We start from the raw sequence: 18,473 nt of genomic DNA on the forward strand, positions 1-18,473 counted from the left end.
TGACTCCTCCTCCAGGCAGCTGTGTGACCTTGGGTAAGTGACATCACCCCTCTGTGCCTCAGTGTCCCCATGTAAATGGCAATGATATTAAAGGCAGTAGCTAAAACTTAAATGAAGTTTTTATGCACTATGTATTTAACATTCACATCGACCCTAAAGCAGATGAGGGCACAGAGTCACCAGAAAGTTCGATGACACTGCTTTTAAATGGCGGGCCTGGGGACAGAGCCAGGCAGCAGACCCAGAGCTCCCGTGCTAACCGCACCCCGACACTACCTCATAAAATCATTGTAACCATTAGGTTAAATAGTATACCTAAGAGGCACCGGGGTGGCTCAGTTGATTAAGCAGCGAACTCTTTTTTTTTTTTTTTTAAGATTTTATTTATTTGCGAGAGAGAGAATAAGAGACAGAGAGCATGAGAGGGAGGAGGGTCAGAAGGAGAAACAGACTCCCTGCCGAGCAGGGAGCCCGATGCGGGACTCGATCCCGGGACTCCAGGATCATGACCTGAGCCGAAGGCAGTCGCTTAACCAACTGAGCCACCCAGGCGCCCTAAGCAGCGAACTCTTGGTTTTGGCTCAGGTTGTGATCTCAAGGGTTGTGAGCCCTGTGTCGGGCTCCGCACAGGGCACTGAGTCTGCTTGAGATTCTCTCTCCCTCTCCCTCTCCCTCTGCCCCTTCCCCTGTTCACACACACTATCTCTCTCTCTCTTTCTAAAAAGAAAAAAAAAACAGTATACGTAAAACGCTCGGCACTGCACCTGGCCTGTACTAAGTGCTCAGTCAGTGTGTTTTGTTATTATTTTTACTAATAGTGCTACTACTAAAACTGCTATCATTAGGAGTATAATTTCTGACTTTGCCTCTACTTCCTGGAAACAGAAAAGCAATGCTAGTGCTCCCAGACAGGCATCATAAATGCACGTCAAATGCTTCCTCCACCCCGTTAGAGGACCTCTCTCTGGTTCTTCCTCACCTAGCATCCTGTTCTGTATAATGCTTCACAGTCCCAGCCACCTCAGATCCTTCAGCAAGGAGGCAAGCTCTACATCCTCAAGGTAGAAGAGTGGCAGGGGTCTTTACCAATGACAGAAAGCATGCAGCGGCTCTCAGGAAGCAGCATTTCCTCAAGGGGAGCCCCGCACCCCTGCCCAATGGCTGCCCCACATGCTGCAGGGAGGCTGCCACAGACAAACCTGGCCCGCCCCAGACAGGGCGAGGACTTGAGAGAAGTCGAAGCCCGAAGCCTTCATCCTCTCCAAGATGATATCCAGAGCCTGAGAAGACAAACGGAGCCCACTGTGACTCTCTGGAACCACTGAGTCATGCAAACCCACAGGCCTCAGCACTAAAACCCAAGTGCTTGCCATTACCCTGGAGATGCGAAAGAGCTGATGGCTTGGGATAGATAAGCCCTGGAATAATTAATTAAAGTAGGCACCCATCAAATAAAAAGGTGAACCCTGGTAAAAATAGCTTAAATAGATGGAATCAGAAACCACTGGTCCCTCAAATTCTGCTTCTCCAATTTGTGACTTCCAAGCACTCAGGAAGAACAAAAAACAAGGTGGATCAAATTGTGGTTTCTTTTATTTGCATTTTCAACCCACTGGACTAGTGGTGTGACTTCACTGCAACAGAGAGGTGAAGAGCAAAGTAGACAGCCCCCATCAGAGAGGGGCCCAGGCCTAGACTCCGTGTGTCCAGGAGCACCAGGCTGGAAGGAGTAGATAGAGATGGTGGCCATTTGTCCCAATCCCCATTCTACCCTCCACCATCTGGGTGTAATCTTTCTTGCAAGACCCCAGGTATGGGATAGATGGAGCTGCCTGCCCAGAGCTCCCCTAAGATTTCAGGGCAGGAATTAGAGAGTCACCCCAGGCTGCTGGAGCTTTGACCTGACACCACCATCCCCACCCTCTGCTGGGAGGGCTCCTCTCGAAGCCCTGGCTATGGCTGCCAACTCGGCCCTCCTGGCCAAACCTTGAGCAGGGAGTGGGGCACGGCTGGAGGGGGGACTGGCAAAGCTAGAACAGGCCCAATCCTGGGGGGCTGCTCATAATTAGAAATCATGTGGCCCCACCCCCAAGTCTGACTCTCTATCCATTGCTCATCACTCCAAGTTAAGGCCCCAAACTATCGAAAGCCCTGACATTATCACTGGGACTTCTAGACACTGACTCTTGCCTGTCACCCCCACTGCCCCTTGGTCTGGCTCAGCCCTAGGAAGTCCATTCTCGCTGGCCTGTCTGGTGGAAAGCTGTGCTTTACCCCAGTCCTCCAGTATGAGTCAGGGTCAAGTTGATTAAAAAAAAAAAATTTTTTTTTTTAAATTACACTAGTTATCTTAACAGAAAGAATTTAGGAGAGGGAATTACTTAGCCAGGTATTGGAGAACTGAACCAGCTTTGGCAGACGCACTGAGCACTGCCTTTGGCTGGCTTCCAGTTTCAGTGTCTCGGGACCCCAGAGGCAGACTCAGCCCTATCATGCTGGTCTGTACTGGCCACGCCCCTGGTCCCGCGGCTCCATGAGTCACCCACATTTGGCAACAGGCATCTTCCTTTCTTGTTGGTCCTGAGCAGGCAGGCCTGGCTTGGAGTCCATCTGAGGCTGAAGACTAAGACGCCAGTGCTGTGTCTGGATCTCAGGGTACAAGGGTGGCCAGAGGGCCTCCTGCAGAGTGTTTGGCAAAGTTTTGGGAAAAGCGGTATTCTGAAGATGGCTACTTCCTGGCAGGGCCTGCAAGTGCTCTAGCAACAGACCTGCAAGCCCTCTCAGGCTCAGGAGTACTGACACCAGCCGAGGATTCGTCTAGCCTGAGGAGCCAGGCTGACTCCATTTCCCAATGAGGCCCTGGTCTCAACAGAGGGTCAGGGATCCCTGTGCTTACCTGGACCCACATCAGGACTGAAGAGGTCACTGTCAGCCCGTCTTCGTGAACATGAACTCCACCCTGAGTCCTACAAGGAGAACAAGACAGAGTGCTGGACAGGGCCTTGGGCGGGGGCCCAGTGGGGACAGACCCTGGATCCCTCCAGTGGAAAGAGAAATGCCCCTTCCCCAACATCGGTGGGAACTCTAAACTGAACAAGACTAAACAGTGCTGGCAAGATGGAAAGAGAAGTCCTGGAAATTGCTCAGGGGTGACAATTCTCAGAAAACACCAGCAAAAACAAGCCTTCTAAGTATGAGGGGCTTGCCCTGGAAGGCAGGCATGGTGTCACTTGGCACTGTGGCCATGAGGGAACTAGGGGGTGCAGGGTTGGATTAAAACCCTCCCAAGCCCACTGGGTTTGGAGAGGTAGAAGGGATGCACTACAAAGAGGTGCTGCATCTGCAGGAAAAGTTCTTGGCTATCAGACCAGGGAGTCCTTGGATTGCAAGCCTGGAAAGTTGCCTAGACCACTCTCCCTACCCTCATCCCCCCTGTAAGGCCCTCGTGTAAATAACTGATTTGACAAAATCCAACCCTTTCAATGATGAGTTTATCTTTATTTTTAAAGATTTTATTTATTTACATGAGAAAGAGAGAGAGCACAGAGGGAGAGGGAGAAGCAGACCCCTGCTGAGCAAGGAGCCCGATGCAGGGCTCCATCCCAGGACCCTGAGATCATGACCTGAGCCAAAGGCAGATGCTTAACTGATTGAACCACCCAGGTACTCCTCAATGACGAGTTTAAAACAACAATAGCAACAACAACAACGCGGCGCCTGACTCGAGAGTCAACTCAGGTGTCTCTAAGCAGGTGAAATGTATAAATCGTGGTGTGTGTGTGTGTGTGATGGAGTACTACACGATAATAATAATAAAAAAGTGAACTATTGATACACACACCAACAGAGATGAATCTCCAATGACCATGCTGAATGAAGGAAGCCAGGCACAAAAAAGTCCATATTACGTGATGCCATGTATATAACATGCTAGAAAGCTCAAATCCACCTGTTGTGAAAAAGCAGGTCAGTGGTTTCCCAAGTCCAGCGGGAAGGAAAGGATGGAATGCAAAGGGGCACAAAGAATCTTTTGGGAGTGATGTAGACAGTCTGTATCTTAATTTTGGTGGTACTTTCCCAGCTACAGGTCTGCCTCTATCAAGACGCACTGAATTGTACATTTTAATGGATGTCCTTTTTTTATACACAAATGATACTCAATAATAATGACATTTTTAAAAAGATACTATTAGAAAAAGTGAAAAAGAGCAGCAAACTTTCCCATAGACAATAAAAACCATCAGAAAAAAAATGTTGCCTTTACAAAACACATGATAATTGCAACCAAACAGTCCGCATGTATTTAGCAACTTAAAATGGGCAATTCCTGCTAGGAGGGAAGACCAGCGCTCCCCACACCTGCCAAAGCACCAGGCCCAAATGGTTTCACAAAACAGTGCTCTGAAACCTTTAAAAAACAAGTATTTCTAATATTGTTTACCTTGGAATTTTCCAATTCTTTTTATGAAAAATAAAATAAAATCAACACCAAAACCTAACAAATACTGTACCAAAGTACAAGCAACAGAAGAAAAAATTGATTAAATAGACAACCAAAATTTAAAACTTTTGTTTCAAAGGACCATCAAGAAAGTGAAAAGACAACCACAGAAACGGGAAAAAAGTTTTGAAATCATATGTCTGATAAGAGACTTGCTTCCAGACTATCTAAAGAACTTTTACAACTCAGTAATAAAAAGACAACGCAATTGAAAAATGGGCAAAGGATCCAAATGGACATTTCTCCAAAGAAGATACACAAACGGCCAAACATACTCAACATCGCTGGTCATTAGAAAGATGCAAATCAACACCACAATGAGCTACTACCATTTCATGCCCACTAATACGGCTATAATCTATAATCAGAAGAATAGTAAAAAACAAGTGTTGGCAAAAACATGGAGGAATTGCAACCCTCCTATACCACTTGTGGGAATATAAAATGGTACCGTTGCTTTGGAAAAGTCTGTCAGTTCCTCCAAATGTTGAACAAAGAGTTACCATAGGACCCATTCATTACACTCCTAGGTATACCCCCAGTGGAAATGAGAACACATGGCCACACAAAAACTTGTACACTAGATTAGTCAGCTTGGGCTGCCATAACCACAGATGAAGTGGTTTAAACAACAGGCATTTACCTGGTCACAGTTCTGGAGGCAAGAAGCCCATGATCAAGGTGCTGGCAAATTTGGTTTCTGGTGAAAGCATTCTTCCTATGTGCAGATGGCTACCTTCTTACCGTGTCCTTGCATGGCCCTTTCCTCTGTGCATACTCGGGCGGGGGGTGGGGGGGGGGGGGGGGGGGGGGGAAGGGGAGAGACGGGGGGAGAGAGAGAGAGAGATCGTCCTCTTAGAAGGACACCAGTCCTATTGGATTAGAGCCCCACCCTTAGGACCTCATTTAACCTTAATTACTTCCCTAAAGGCTCTATCTCCAAATACAGCCACACTGGAGGTTAGGGCTTCAACATGCTTTTTCAGGGGGCGGGAGAAGGACACAATTTAGTCTATAACATCCATGAATGTTCATAGCAGGATTATTCATAATAGCCAAAGAGTGGGATATCTGGCAACTGATGTATGGATAAACAAAATGTGGTAATATCCATACAATGGAACATTACTGAGTATATTATAGAAAGGAATGAAGTAGCATACAACATAAACTTGGGAAACGTTATGATAAGTGAAAGACACTTGCCAAAAATGACCACATATTGCATACATTCATTTATAAGAAATGTTCAGAATAGGCAAATCCATCGAGACTGTGGTTGCCAGGGTTGGAGGAGGGGCATAGGGCGTGTACTGCTAGTGGGTACGGGGTTTCTTTTTGAGAAGATGAAAATGTTTTAAAATTGAATAGTGGAGATTGTGACACAGTTCTATGAGTATATTAAAAACCACTGAACTGTACATTTTAAAAGAGTGAATTTTGGGGCGCCTGGGTGGCTCAGTCGTTAGGCGTCTGCCTTCGGCTCAGGTCATGATCCCAGGGTCCTGGGATCGAGCCCCGCATCGGGCTCCCTGCTCTGCGGGAAGCCTGCTTCTCCCTCTCCCACTCTCCCTGCTTGTGTTCCCTCTCTCGCTGTGTCTCTCTCTGTCAAATAAATAAATAAAATCTTTAAAAAAAAAAAAAAAGAGTGAATTTTTTGGTACATGAATTCTATCTCAATAGAGCTTTTAAAAAAAAAGATATGATGGGGGGGATGACCCTGTATTAGTTAATTTCCATGGCTTGACACAGTTGAAGGTTAGTTCTCACTCACATAAAGCATCATCAGTGGTGTGCTGGGGACCAGGAATGCGGGGGGGAGCGGGGAGCTCTGTTCCCTGCAGTTATTCAGGGACCCAGGAGGACGAGGGCTCTTCTCATCTTCCAAGTGGTTTCCAAGGCTGCCCTGGACACTCACATCCAGCCATAGGACCCAGGAAGACACAGGGCAGAGGATCACAGTGGGGGTCGTATGGTCTCGTAGAGAGGCCTGTTCACTTTCTCTCATGTTCTGCTGGTTAAGACTCAAGTCACACGGCTGAACAAAACTGCAAGGAAGGCAGGAGTATGCCCAGGAGGAGAAGGAAAGAAGTCTGGTAGATCACTGGTTAATTGCTACAAAAGTCCCCATTTACATGTAAAAAGATACAACAGTCAGAAAGAAGTTTAAAATGAATTATAGGTACCAGGTGGTTTTGCCCTGGTAGTGACCTGAAACTACTAAGCTTATTTAGCTCACAATTCTGTGGGTCACTGGGCTGGGCTCAGCCGGGCTCCCTCTGTGTGTCGGCTAACAGTAGCTAGAGGGCTCTGCCTCTGGGGGCCAGCCGCTGCTTCTCTTAGCTGGGGATACAGGGGTAACTTGGCCACGTGTCTCTCATTCTCCAGCAGGCTGGCCTGAGCTCGGTCACGTGGTGGCTGGGCAGGGTTCCAAGAATGAGAGCAGAAGTCAGCAAGGCCTTCTTGAGGCTTAGGTCTAGAACAGCACAATGTTATTTCCCTCACGTTCTACTGGTTAAAATCCACAGGTCAGGAAATGACTCCCATCTCTTGACTGAAGGAGCTACAAAGTCACACTGCAAAGGGCCTGGGTGTAGGGAAGGGTGGGGAAGAATGGTCCTTTCCGCAATATATCCCAATGTGCACGATCCATATGTCAAACATATCAAAACCCATGTGAAGTATTCAAAAGAAGCCTTGAGGGACGCCTGGGTGGCTCAGTCGTTAAGTATTTGCCTTTGGCTCAGGTCATGATCCCAGGGTCCTGGGATCGAGCCCCACATCGGGCTCCCTGCTCAGTGGAGCCTGCTTCTCTTTCCCTCTGCCTGTGCTCTCTCTCTCTCTCTGACAAATAATTAAATAAAATCTTTAAAAAAAAAAAAAAAGAAGCCTTGAACAAACGGAAAGACAAAACATATGCCTTGATAGGAAAACTCAATCTCATAAAGTTGCCAATTCTCTGCAAGTTAATTTATAAATGTAATATGATCTCAATAAAAATATTAACAATTTCGCTTTCTGGAACCTTAAAAGCTAATTCTAAAGTACATATCAAAAAAGAACAAGAACGTCCACAGACACTGTAGAAGAGTCAGAGGGGACCAACAATTCTAGATATTAAATCATATTATAAAGCTGGAATAACTAAAACCTCATGTCACTGGCTCATGAACAGACCCTCCCAACCAACGGCACAAAAGAAAACGCCCAGAAATCGACCTAACCGTACACAGAAATTGGCATATAAAGCTGGCATCTCAAATCAGTGAGGTAAAGATGGGCTTCTAAAAATACGGTATTAAGACAATTGGAGAGTCATTGGGAAAAAATTGGAGCTGGATCTAAATGTCATGCCATACAGCTAAACTCCAAACATTTTTATATAAGAAAACTGAAACCTTACAAGAACTAGAAGAAAACGTAGGCAAAGTCCTTCACAGTCTCCGAATGAGGAAGGCCTTTCAAACCGTGACTCCAAATCTGGAAGCCACAGGAAAAGGCTGAGAAGTGCAGTAGCACAGGAAACAAAACTCCGTGTTGTTTGCCACCGCCCACAAGCAAGTCAAAAGCAAACTCAAATCTGAGAAACATATTTGCAATTCATTTAACAACAAAGAGCTCATTCCTCCAATATACAAAGAGCACCTAGAAATAATCAATCCAACAGAAAAATGGGCAAAGGTCATGAAAAACAACTTCACAGGAAAAAAAAGTTCAAGTAGCCCTTCGACATTTGAAAAGATGCTCACCTTCTTTCATAATAAGAGAAATACAAAGTAGATCCACATAGACGTACCATTTTTCACCTCTCTGAGCAGCAAAGAACAAAAGACTCTTTAACACCCACACTGCATTACAGTGCTGTGGGAAACAGGGACTCACACGCATTGCTGGTGGGGTATAAATCAATACAATCCCTATGGGAGGCAATCTGGCCATATCTTCCAATATTATAAATCTATTTGCTCTTTGATCCAGCAATCCTATTTCCAAACTTTTTTAAAAAAGATTTATTTAGGGCGCCTGGGTGGCTCAGTTGGTTAAGCGACTGCCTTCGGCTCAGGTCATGATCCTGGAGTCCTGGGATCGAGTCCCACATCGGGCTCCCTGCTCAACAGGGAGTCTGCTTCTCCCCCTGACCCTCCCCACTCTCATGCTCTCTCTATCTCATTCTCTCTCTCAAATAAATAAATAAAATCTTTAAAAAAAAAAAAAAGATTTATTTATTGGGATGCCAGGGTGGCTTAGTGGGTTAAGTGTCTGCCTTCGGCTCAGGTCATGATCCCCGGGTCCTGGGGTCGAGCTCCGCATCAGGCTCCCTGCTCAGTGGGAAGCCTGCTTCTCCCTCTCCTGCTACCTGGCTTGTGCTCTCTCTCTGTCAAATAAATAAATACAATCTTTAAAAAACTAAATTAAAAAAATAAAAGATTTATTTATTTATCTGAGAGAGAGCACACACATATTCACACATGTGCAAGTGGGGGGAGGGGCAGAGGGAGAGAATCTTCAAGCAGACTCCCTGCTGAGCGTGGAGCCTGCCTCGGGGCTCGACCCCATGACCCATGAGATCATAACCTGAACGAAAACCAAGAGTCGGATGCCCAACTGACTAAGCCACCCAGGCATCCCCCTATTTCCAAACTTCTATCTTACAGATAAACCGGCACATGTCTGTAATGCTATATGTAAGGTAACTCGCACGTCATTTTTCACTGCAAACAACCCAGCGTCCTTCAATTTCATCTACACGGTGGAATACTATGCATCCTATAAAAAGAACACAGAGGGCGCCTGGGTGGCTCAGCCCATTAAACAACTGACTCTTGGTTTCAGCTCAGGGCATGATCTCAGGGCGGTGAGATTCAGCCCTGCATCAGGCTCTGTGCTCAGCAGGGAGCCCGCTTACGATTCTCTCTCTCCCTGCCCCCCTACTCCTCCCCCAACTCGAGATCACACACTCTCTCTCTCTAAAAAAAAAACAACACAGAAGCTCTATGTACTGATGTGGAAACACAGCCTAATTATTGTGAAATGAATAAAACAAAGTACACAATGGCGTATACAGTAAACTTTCTGATATGGAAGTAAGGGAGAAAATAAAAATATTCACATCTGCTTATATTTTGATATAAAACACTGGAAGGATACACAAAGAACTAATGAAAGTTCTCTGTTGAGGAGGGCAGGAGGGCAGAAATGAGATCACAGAGGGATTAAGACTTTTCACTACATGCCTTTTATTTCTCTCAAATTATGTACCAAGTACATGCAATGCCTATTAACAAAATATCTGTATTAAAAAAACCACTTTGGAAAAGAATATGGCAGTTTTTTAAAAACCTAGCATACAACTTAACCATTCCTGAGTATTTCATTTCCAAGACAAATGAAAACTTAGGTTGACACTAAGACACCAAGTTTCATAGCCTCTTTATTTATAATAATAAAAAACTGGAAACAATCCAAATATCCCTCATCAGATGAATGGATAAACCAATTGTGGTCCATTCATACAATGGAATACTACTGAGAAACAAAAAGAACAAATTATTGATACATGTAACAACGCAGATGAATCTCAAAATGATTATACTGAGTTTTAAAAGTCAAAAAAAAAAGAATATATAATTATGATTCCCTTTATATAAAATTTTAGAAAGTGTAAACTAATCCATAGTGATAGAAAACAGACCAGTGGTTGCCAGGGGGCTTGGGGTAGGGAAGAGGAATAAACTCAAAGGGGCATGAGAAAGCCTTTGGGGTATGGAAATGTTCATTATCTTGATTCTGGTGATAGTCTCATGGAGGAGCATCTATGTCAAAACTTACAAAGCTGGGGCGCCTGGGTGGCTCAGTCAGTCAAATGTCTGCCTTCGGCTCAGGTCATGATCCCAGGGTCCTGGGATCAAGCCCTACATGGGGCTCCCTGCTCAGCGGGGAGTCTGCTTCTCCCTCTCCCTCTGCCCCTCCCCCAGCTCATGCTCGCTCGTGCACGTGCTCTCTCTCTCTCTCAAATAATAAATAAAATCTTTTTTAAAAACTTACAAAGCTGTACATATTTATTATATGTTCAGTTTACTGTACATCAATTATATTTCAATAAAATTATAAAAAAACACAGTGCAGGAGGAATGAACTAGATCTTAAAAATGTAACTGGGTAAAAAAGCAATACTAAACAATACTGTATTTTGGGTAGGGGTATCTTTTTTTTTTTTTTTCCAAATGGAGAGGACTGATAGACTCATTGAGTCAAAAGAGAAAGTGAGGTAGAATTTAAAAATTTAAAAGAACAGAAATCGGGCGCCTGGGTGGCTCAGTTGGTTAAGCGACTGCCTTCGGCTCAGGTCATGATCCTGGAGTCCCTGGATCGAGTCCCGCATCGGGCTCCCTGCTCGGCAGGGAGTCTGCTTCTCCCTCTGACCCTCCCCCCTCTCATGTGCTTGCTCTCTCTCATTCTCTCTCTCTCAAATAAATAAATAAAAATCTTAAAAAAAAAAAAAGAAAGAAAGAAAAGAACAGAAATCATATGAAGTGTGTTTTCATACTATAATATGGAATTAAAGCAAAAATCCAGAACAGAAAGATCACTGGAAGATCTGGAGATTAAGCTATATCGTTCTTTTTTTTTTTTAATTTTATTTATTTATTTGACAGAGAGGCACAGCAAGAGAGGGAACACAAGCAGGGGGAGTGGGAGAGGGAGAAGCAGACTCCCCACTGAGCAGGGAGCCCGATGCGGGGCTCGATCCCAGGACCCTGGGATCATGACCTGAGCCGAAGGCAGATGCTTAACCGACTGAGCCACCCAGGCGCCCCTAAGCTATATCCTTCTAAATAACACATGAGTCAAAGAAGTATCAAGAGAAACTAAAAAAATATTTTGAACCAAATAAAAATGAAAATATGACATCAAAATCTGTGGGATACAGCAAAAGCAGTGCTTAGAGGGAAATCTATAGCATTAAAATGCACATATTAGAAAAGAAGAGCTAAAATAAAAAAAATCTAAGCTTCCACTCCAGGAAAGGAGAGAAGAGCAATGCAAGCTTAAAGCAAGCAGAAGAAAAGAAATACTAAAAATGAGAACACCGATCAATAAGAAATGAAAAGAGGAAAACTGTAGAGAAAATCAACAAAACCAAAAGCTGACTTTTCGAAAAGATCATTAAATTGATAAACCTCTAGCCAGGCAAACCAAGACAATGAGCGAGAAGACACAAATAATCAGTATCAGAAATGATAGAAGGGTCATCACTACTGATCCCACAGACACCGAAGGAAAATAAAGGAATATTATGAACAACTCTAGCCACAAATTTAATAGCTTAGATGAAACAGACCAATTCCTTAAGACACAAACTACCAAAACTCAAACACACATGACCTGCAGTAATACAAACTACAAATGCAAGATGGCTTCCAACCTCAACTCAAAGGAGGCATACAACATGAGCAGCAGTGGGGGTACACAAAGAGTCATCAGGGAAGTAGTATCTTTTTTCTTTTTTTAAAGATTTTATTTTATTTTTAAGTAATCTCCACACCCAACAAGGGGCTCGAACTCACAACACCGAGATCAAGAGTTGCACACTCTACCGACTGAGCCAGCCAGGCGCCCCGGAAGTGATATCTAAAACAGTCGTGGAGGGACACTTCCACCAGGGCCTCTCAGAGCCACCTCAGAATCAACAAGTCCACAGCTGTATGGACTGAATTATATTCCCCCCAAATTCATATATTGAAGTCCTAATCCCTAGTACCTCAGAATGTGCCTGTATTTGGAGAAAGAGCCTTGAAAAAGGCAATTAACTTACAATGAAGTCATCCGGGTGGGCCCTAATCCTGTATGACTGGTGTCCTTATAAAAGTAGATTGGGACACAAATAACACAGTGGAGGCACCAGGGATGCAGGGGCAGAAGATGACCGTGGGACAGGCAGCAAGAAGGCAGCCATGTGCAAACCAACGAGAGAGGCCTCAGAGGAAACCGACCCTGCCAGCACCCTGACCTAGGACTTCCAGGCTCCAGAACTATAGGAAAACAAAATTCTGTTGTTTAAGACACCCCGTCTGTGGTATTTTTTTCTGGCAGCCCTCCCAAACTAATACAACAGCTAAACTCATGATTTTTCTCCCCAAAACCAACTCTCTTCAGTCTACCATCCATCCAGAAGGCCAGCCAGAAACCTCACTTTCACATCTCACATTCAGTTCTGCCCCAGGCCCTGTCAATTTCGCCACCCAGCTCTCTCCTTCCAAGGCTATTATTTCCCATCTAGATGATCTTGAAAAACCTCCATGGTCTCCCAACCTGCATTCTGACCAACCCCCAAATGGTCTCCCACTGCACCCAGAGATCTTTTCAAAACACAGATACAACCGTGTCACACCTTACCCCCATCCCTATGGTCCTTCAGTGGCTGTTCATAGGTATTAGGATATAGACAAACTGTGTACCAAGGCCTATGTGACCCAGCCCAGCCTCCACCTCCCTCTCTGCTCCCCAGCCACACTGGCCTTCTTCAATTCACTGAATAAGCAGTGTTCTTTCTTGCCACAGGGCCTTTGCACACACTGCTCCTGCTGCCTAGAATGCTCTCTCCCTTCCATCACCTGGCAAACCCCACTCACTCAGACCTTGGCTAAAGCACTACTTCCTTAGGGACCCTTCCTGACCACCCCCCAAGTCTGGATCACATTCCTTTATAATAAACATTTGGAGAAGGGAGTTCCTTTTCTTCAATGGCCTTCTCTGAGTCTATAATCAAATATTCTTTTGTGAGATTCCTTGATTGATATCAGTCTCCCCTACTCAACAGGAAGCTCTGGGAGAGTAAGGACCATGTCTGGTTCACCATCAAGTCCCAGTACCCAGCATGTGCCTGACACAAAGTGAGTCTCAACTGATACCCATTGCATGTATGGATGAATGCGTGCATAGAATTGGGAAGGAATGGAGAACACATTCAGGGTACAGGAAAAAAGGATGCTGAGAGGTCTACCAAGACCCCACCATGCCTGCAGTTTGATCAAGCCAGATCTACAGGTATCAGCTCTTAGGTTCTTGGATGCAATTCCAATGTGGTGGGGGACGGGAGGGGATGGTGGTTCCCTACACACAACACCAAGCAATTCTCAGACACCAGCAGATGGTCTGACATTTTCTACCCAGAGACAACATCAAATTCCACACGTGAAGGGGTCAGTCCTACAAGACTGCCCTCCCCACCCACTTCGGATGCCTGGCGCCAGCCCTAGGCTGTCCTGTGCTTCTGACCAACCAGTCACAGATTGTTGGTTCCAATGGCCTTAGGTTCTTTTAATTTGCTTGAGCAGCTCACAGAACTCAGGGAAACTTGTACTTAGGTTTACCAATTTATTAAAGGACACGGAAGGACAGGAATCCACAGCCAGATGAAGAGATACATAGGGTGAGGTATGAGGAAAGTGCAAGAAGCTTCCATATCCTTTCCAGGGACACCACTCTGCCCAATCTCCACGTGTTCACCAACCCAGAAGCTCTCTGAACCCAGTCCTTCTTAACTCTTATGAAGGCTTCATTACATAGTCCGGATTGACTAAGCCATTGGCCATTGGCCTTTTCAACCTCCAGCTGAAAATCCCAACCCTCTAATCACGTGGTTGGTCTTCTTGGCAACCAGCCCCGACCCTCAGGTGGGGTCCAAAAGTCATCTCCATTAACATAACAAAAGACACCTCTATGACTCTCAACACTTTAGGAAGTTCCAAGGGTTTGGGGAGCTGTGAGCCAGGAACTGTGGATGAAGACCAAATGCATGTGAGAAATATATTTTGGCCATCTGAATGACCAAATATGTATTTCTTGTAAATCACAATGTAACACCGGAATAGTGTGGTTTATGAATGTAAAAGGTTGAGGGAGGACCCCAAAACCAACCCCTCCCACACACACATACACTAGGTACATACCCAAATTCTAGAAGGTCTCTGTCAAAATTCACACTGTCCTCATAGAACACATTCAGCTCTGCATCAACAGCAACAACTTTCACCTGGAAGGCATTTTAAAAAATGGTGTATAGAAATTTCCTCAGCTTCTACACTGGCCCAGGGGTAGGAACATCACCAGGTGAAGCCCAGCACCCTAGTGAGTGGCTCAGCCTGCAGACCTCCCAGAAGGCTGGGGTACATCACTGTAACCACGGCAACGGAGGCTTCCTCTGGGAACATACCCAAAGAGTAGGTAAAATGAAGAGGCTGAGGCAAAATCAAAACACCTATACTGCTCAAGGAATCTTTGGCCCCTCTAAACAACCAAAGCCAAGACCCTCTAGAACCAGATGTTCATAGAAGAGCTGATTCCAGAACCCGGCAGACAGGCCTGAGTTAAGTCCTCCAGGGGAAGGAATGAGAAGCAGCATTTGGAGATGCCTCTGGGGACCCTGTGTGCAGGGACCTGAGAGACCAGACAAGGTCCCTGGGCTGTTCCCATAGGCTGTGATCATGGTCCCGAGACATACAGGTCCGGAAGGGAGCAGACCTCCAAACTCGGACAGATGGGCACTGAGACCCAGCAAGGCAACCTGACTGCAGAGTCCCACAGGACTTTCTGATCAGGGATTGGTCTAAGCCTGCCTCCCTGACCCATCGCGGAGACCGAGGGGTTTGACAACACGTGTGCTGACTTCCCAAGTTAAAGAAAGGGAGCCCCTTGGCACCCCACACCCAGGTTGAAGGCATTTTGACTCTGCTCGCCTGTCTGCGGAGCCCCGGGAGCAGCACGGCCCGTCCGGGTACGTTGACCCGGGCATGCTGGTGCCAACCAGGGGTGGAACAAAGGTCATGCGTATATCGTGCCCATTCCACGTAAAAAAAGTTTCAAGCAGTGATCTGGTTCCAGGTCACTGGTTATGCCTGTGTGCACGTCTACCCGTCTGTTTGTTCCCGAGTCTTGGGCCGAGCTCCTTCGGCTCCCTGTCACTCAGCGCCCACGACGGGCGAACCCTTGGGGACCCCGGCCGCTCGGGGTACTTCCCGCTACGTGCCCGCGGGATCCGCCGGGGCTGGGGGCGGGGGCGCCCACCGTTTCCGGGAGGGCCCGAGTCCAGGCCGGGTCGCGGCCGAATCTGGCGGGGTCGCCGGCGCCCCCCCCGCCCCGCCCCAGGAAGCCCTGGAGGGAGGCGCGCCCGCGCGCGGCTCGGCCCAGGGTTCCCCGCGCCCGGGTCCCGCCAGCCCGCCTGGCGTCGCGGAGGAGGCGGCCCGCCCCTCCCGGACCCGGGGCCCGCGACGGTACCTGCTGCGTGCTGAAGTCCCAGCCCAGGCAGCAGGGGCGAGCGGCGCGCTCGGCCATGGCCGCGGAGGGTCCGGCGGCGCGTCTGTCCGTCCTTCCCGCGGCGGCAGTGTCGCCGCGCTCCAGCGCCCGGAGACGCCGGGCCCGCCCCTCGCCCCACCCCGCCGGACTCCCGGACCCGTGTCACCCGCGGGCTTGCGCTCTGGCGCCGCCCGCCGGGGGACGGGGCGGGGACGCGGGTCCGGCCGGCCCTCGCGCTTCGCGCCTGTGCAACAAGGCAGGTACCCCCTGCGCAGCTCTCTCCCCAGCCCTCCCCTGCCCTCCAATCCATCCACATGTGCTCCCTGCACAGGTCTTGCCCTAACGCGGCCTGGCTTCCCGCGGAGGACGTCTGGGCCAGAGGTTCCACCTTTAATCTCGCTTAGCCCTACCTGTCTCTGGTGGCCCTGAGCCTGGAGGCTTCCATGGCTGTCTCTTGAGTACTAAGGCAGCTGTCCACTCATGCTGGTGACACGGAGGTCACAGACAAATGTATCCTGGGGCTGCAGGCACTGGGCTCCAACGGGCCCTGTCAGGTCCCAGCAAATCTGAATGGTTACCCAGCTCTGACATGTGCCACATTCCACCTCTGTATTTAAAACCAGAGCTCCCCGTGTTCTGGACAGAGAGGCTCATTCATTCCTGGGATCAGCTGGTATTGGTAGTCTAATGTGTGCCAGACATAGTGAAGGGGACATGAGAAACAAAATCAGACCCACTCACTCCCTTTCCCCCTGGAAGCGAGGACACCTTCCCTTCCCCACATTCCAGCTGGCTATGTCATTCTTGTCCCTAGGACTGACTTCTTTCCAGAAGCTCTCCCAGGTGAGATGCTCCTCCCAGGGCCTTCCCAGCCCATGAGAGCCCCTCTCATACTTTTGCAACGGTCTGATTACCCGGCTGTCTCTCTTGCTGAACTTGAGCTGCTTGGAGCCCAGATGCTCCTCTTAGCCCGAGGTCCCTAGATCAGTGACAGAACTAGACCCACACGCCAGTAAATTTGACTCCAGAATCTGCATGTTCAACCACTAAAGAAGACAATTTTCTGGGTAGTCTTATGAGAAGGGCTGTGGCAAAATACAAATGTCTCTGAAGGCCAAGGCCGCCTCTTTCTCAAGTTGTCTCATAGGGAGGCCCTATCTTGTTCGGGGGTGCCTTTCTCTGTGGGCTGTGGCACCTAGACCCCATTCTGGTGCCTCCTTTCTTTTGGAGGTCTGAGAACCCGTTTGCCTGCATAGGAAGCTGCCCACCCACGACTTAACCCACTAGCAAGGAATGAAGACAGAAAGTGTAATTCCAAGTTGTCGATGACTCTCAGGTTGTCCTCTCTGTTGATGCCCTCAAAAAGCACACCCAGCAGTAGAGGTGGTTCCGGGGGACCCTGAGGAAGCGCTGCCATGGCCCGAGTGAGGCTAGTCTTTTGCTTATTTTGCTCCAAGCTTGAACCTGGCTCCCTGCGCAGAACCAATTAAAGAGCCCCTGCACTGACTTGGGAACAAAGCAGAAACTGCCCCTGAGGTGTCTCTTCGCAGTGACCAGGATACCCACGGTCCCCAGCGAGGCTCCTTCCCTCATCCAGGACCCTAACTGATACCCCAGCCTGAGGGCAAAGACAACCCCCAGAAAAGAAGTCACTTGATCAGATTTGAAAAATAGGAAGTTGCTGTGTGGAGAACAGGGGCAAAAGGCAGGAAGGAGAAATGGGTTAAAATGGGGCTGAAGGAAGCCTGAGGTAAGGCAGAGGTACCAAGGATGGAGACAGTGAATGGAGTCGCGAGATATTCGGGAAGCTCTGGGAACCACGTGGCCTGAGAGGGGGAGGAGTCAAAGGCAATGTCCGGTTTCTAGTCTAGGCGACCTGGTTTGTTAACTGTTGATGCATAACAAAGCACCCTCAAAACTTGGTGCCTTAGAACTGTAATCTTGTAGTGTCCCTCACCTGTTGGCAGGTCAGCAGGGGGCGGGGCAGAGGTGTCAGCTGATCTAGGCTAAGCTCAGGTGGAGTGGCTCTGCTCCACATGTCTCTCATCCTTCTCTTCCTGGGACCAGCGGAGGACCCCAGCCATGCTCTTCTTATGGAAGCTGGGGAGCAGAGGAGGGCAAGGGCAAACATGTGAGGCCTCTGAAGGCCTAGGTTGGAACCGGCGTGTTATACTTCCTCTCTGCCACCAGCCAAAGTCTCGTGGACCACCCGAAGCCAAGTGGTGGGGATGAAGCCTGGGCAAGGGTGTGGATGCAGGGAAGGTGAAGAACTGGGGCCACTGATGCAATCTGCCACAGGCCACCACGAGGTGGAGCGTGGTTCCATTCTCTGAGTTAGGAAACATGGGGGGAGAAGCAGCTGGGGGAGTGGGGAAGATGGGGAGATTAGTCAGGACGTGGTAGGTCTCAGGTGCCTGTGGATGTCTGAGTGGAGACACTGAACAGGCAGTTGGATATGTGGCCCCCAGCTCAGGAAAGAGCTCTGGGCCAAAGACAATGAGTTGTGACTTATTAGGTCCCAATAGGAGTGGGCTAGCTTATGCAGAAAGGGCTCAGAGTGGGACAGATGGAGACCACCGAAGGGAACTGCGAAGGACAAGTCAAAGATGAGGAAGAGGGGCAGTCGTTAAGCGTCTGCCTTTGGCTCAGGTCATGATCCCGAGGTCCTGCGATCGAG

The 18,473-nt window shown here is 48.0% G+C and overlaps 1 protein-coding gene across 1 annotated transcript in view; it reads right to left on the reverse strand.

Moving 5' to 3' along the window:
• The window catches only part of XYLB (xylulokinase), a 49,459-nt gene extending 33,624 nt beyond the window's left edge, over positions 1 to 15,835 (reverse strand). Inside the window, exons 1-4 of the mRNA XM_021705877.1 lie at positions 15,779 to 15,835; positions 14,455 to 14,537; positions 2,897 to 2,966; positions 1,200 to 1,280 (exon numbers count right to left, since the gene is read on the reverse strand). Of these exons, the coding sequence (XP_021561552.1) occupies positions 1,200 to 1,280; positions 2,897 to 2,966; positions 14,455 to 14,537; positions 15,779 to 15,835 (291 nt within the window). The remainder of the gene's footprint in view (positions 1 to 1,199; positions 1,281 to 2,896; positions 2,967 to 14,454; positions 14,538 to 15,778) is intronic.
• Between the last annotated feature and the right edge of the window lie 2,638 nt (positions 15,836 to 18,473).

The sequence above is a fragment of the Neomonachus schauinslandi genome, chromosome 1 (genome assembly GCF_002201575.2).
Source record: "Neomonachus schauinslandi chromosome 1, ASM220157v2, whole genome shotgun sequence".
NCBI classification, from domain to species: Eukaryota; Metazoa; Chordata; class Mammalia; order Carnivora; family Phocidae; genus Neomonachus; species Neomonachus schauinslandi.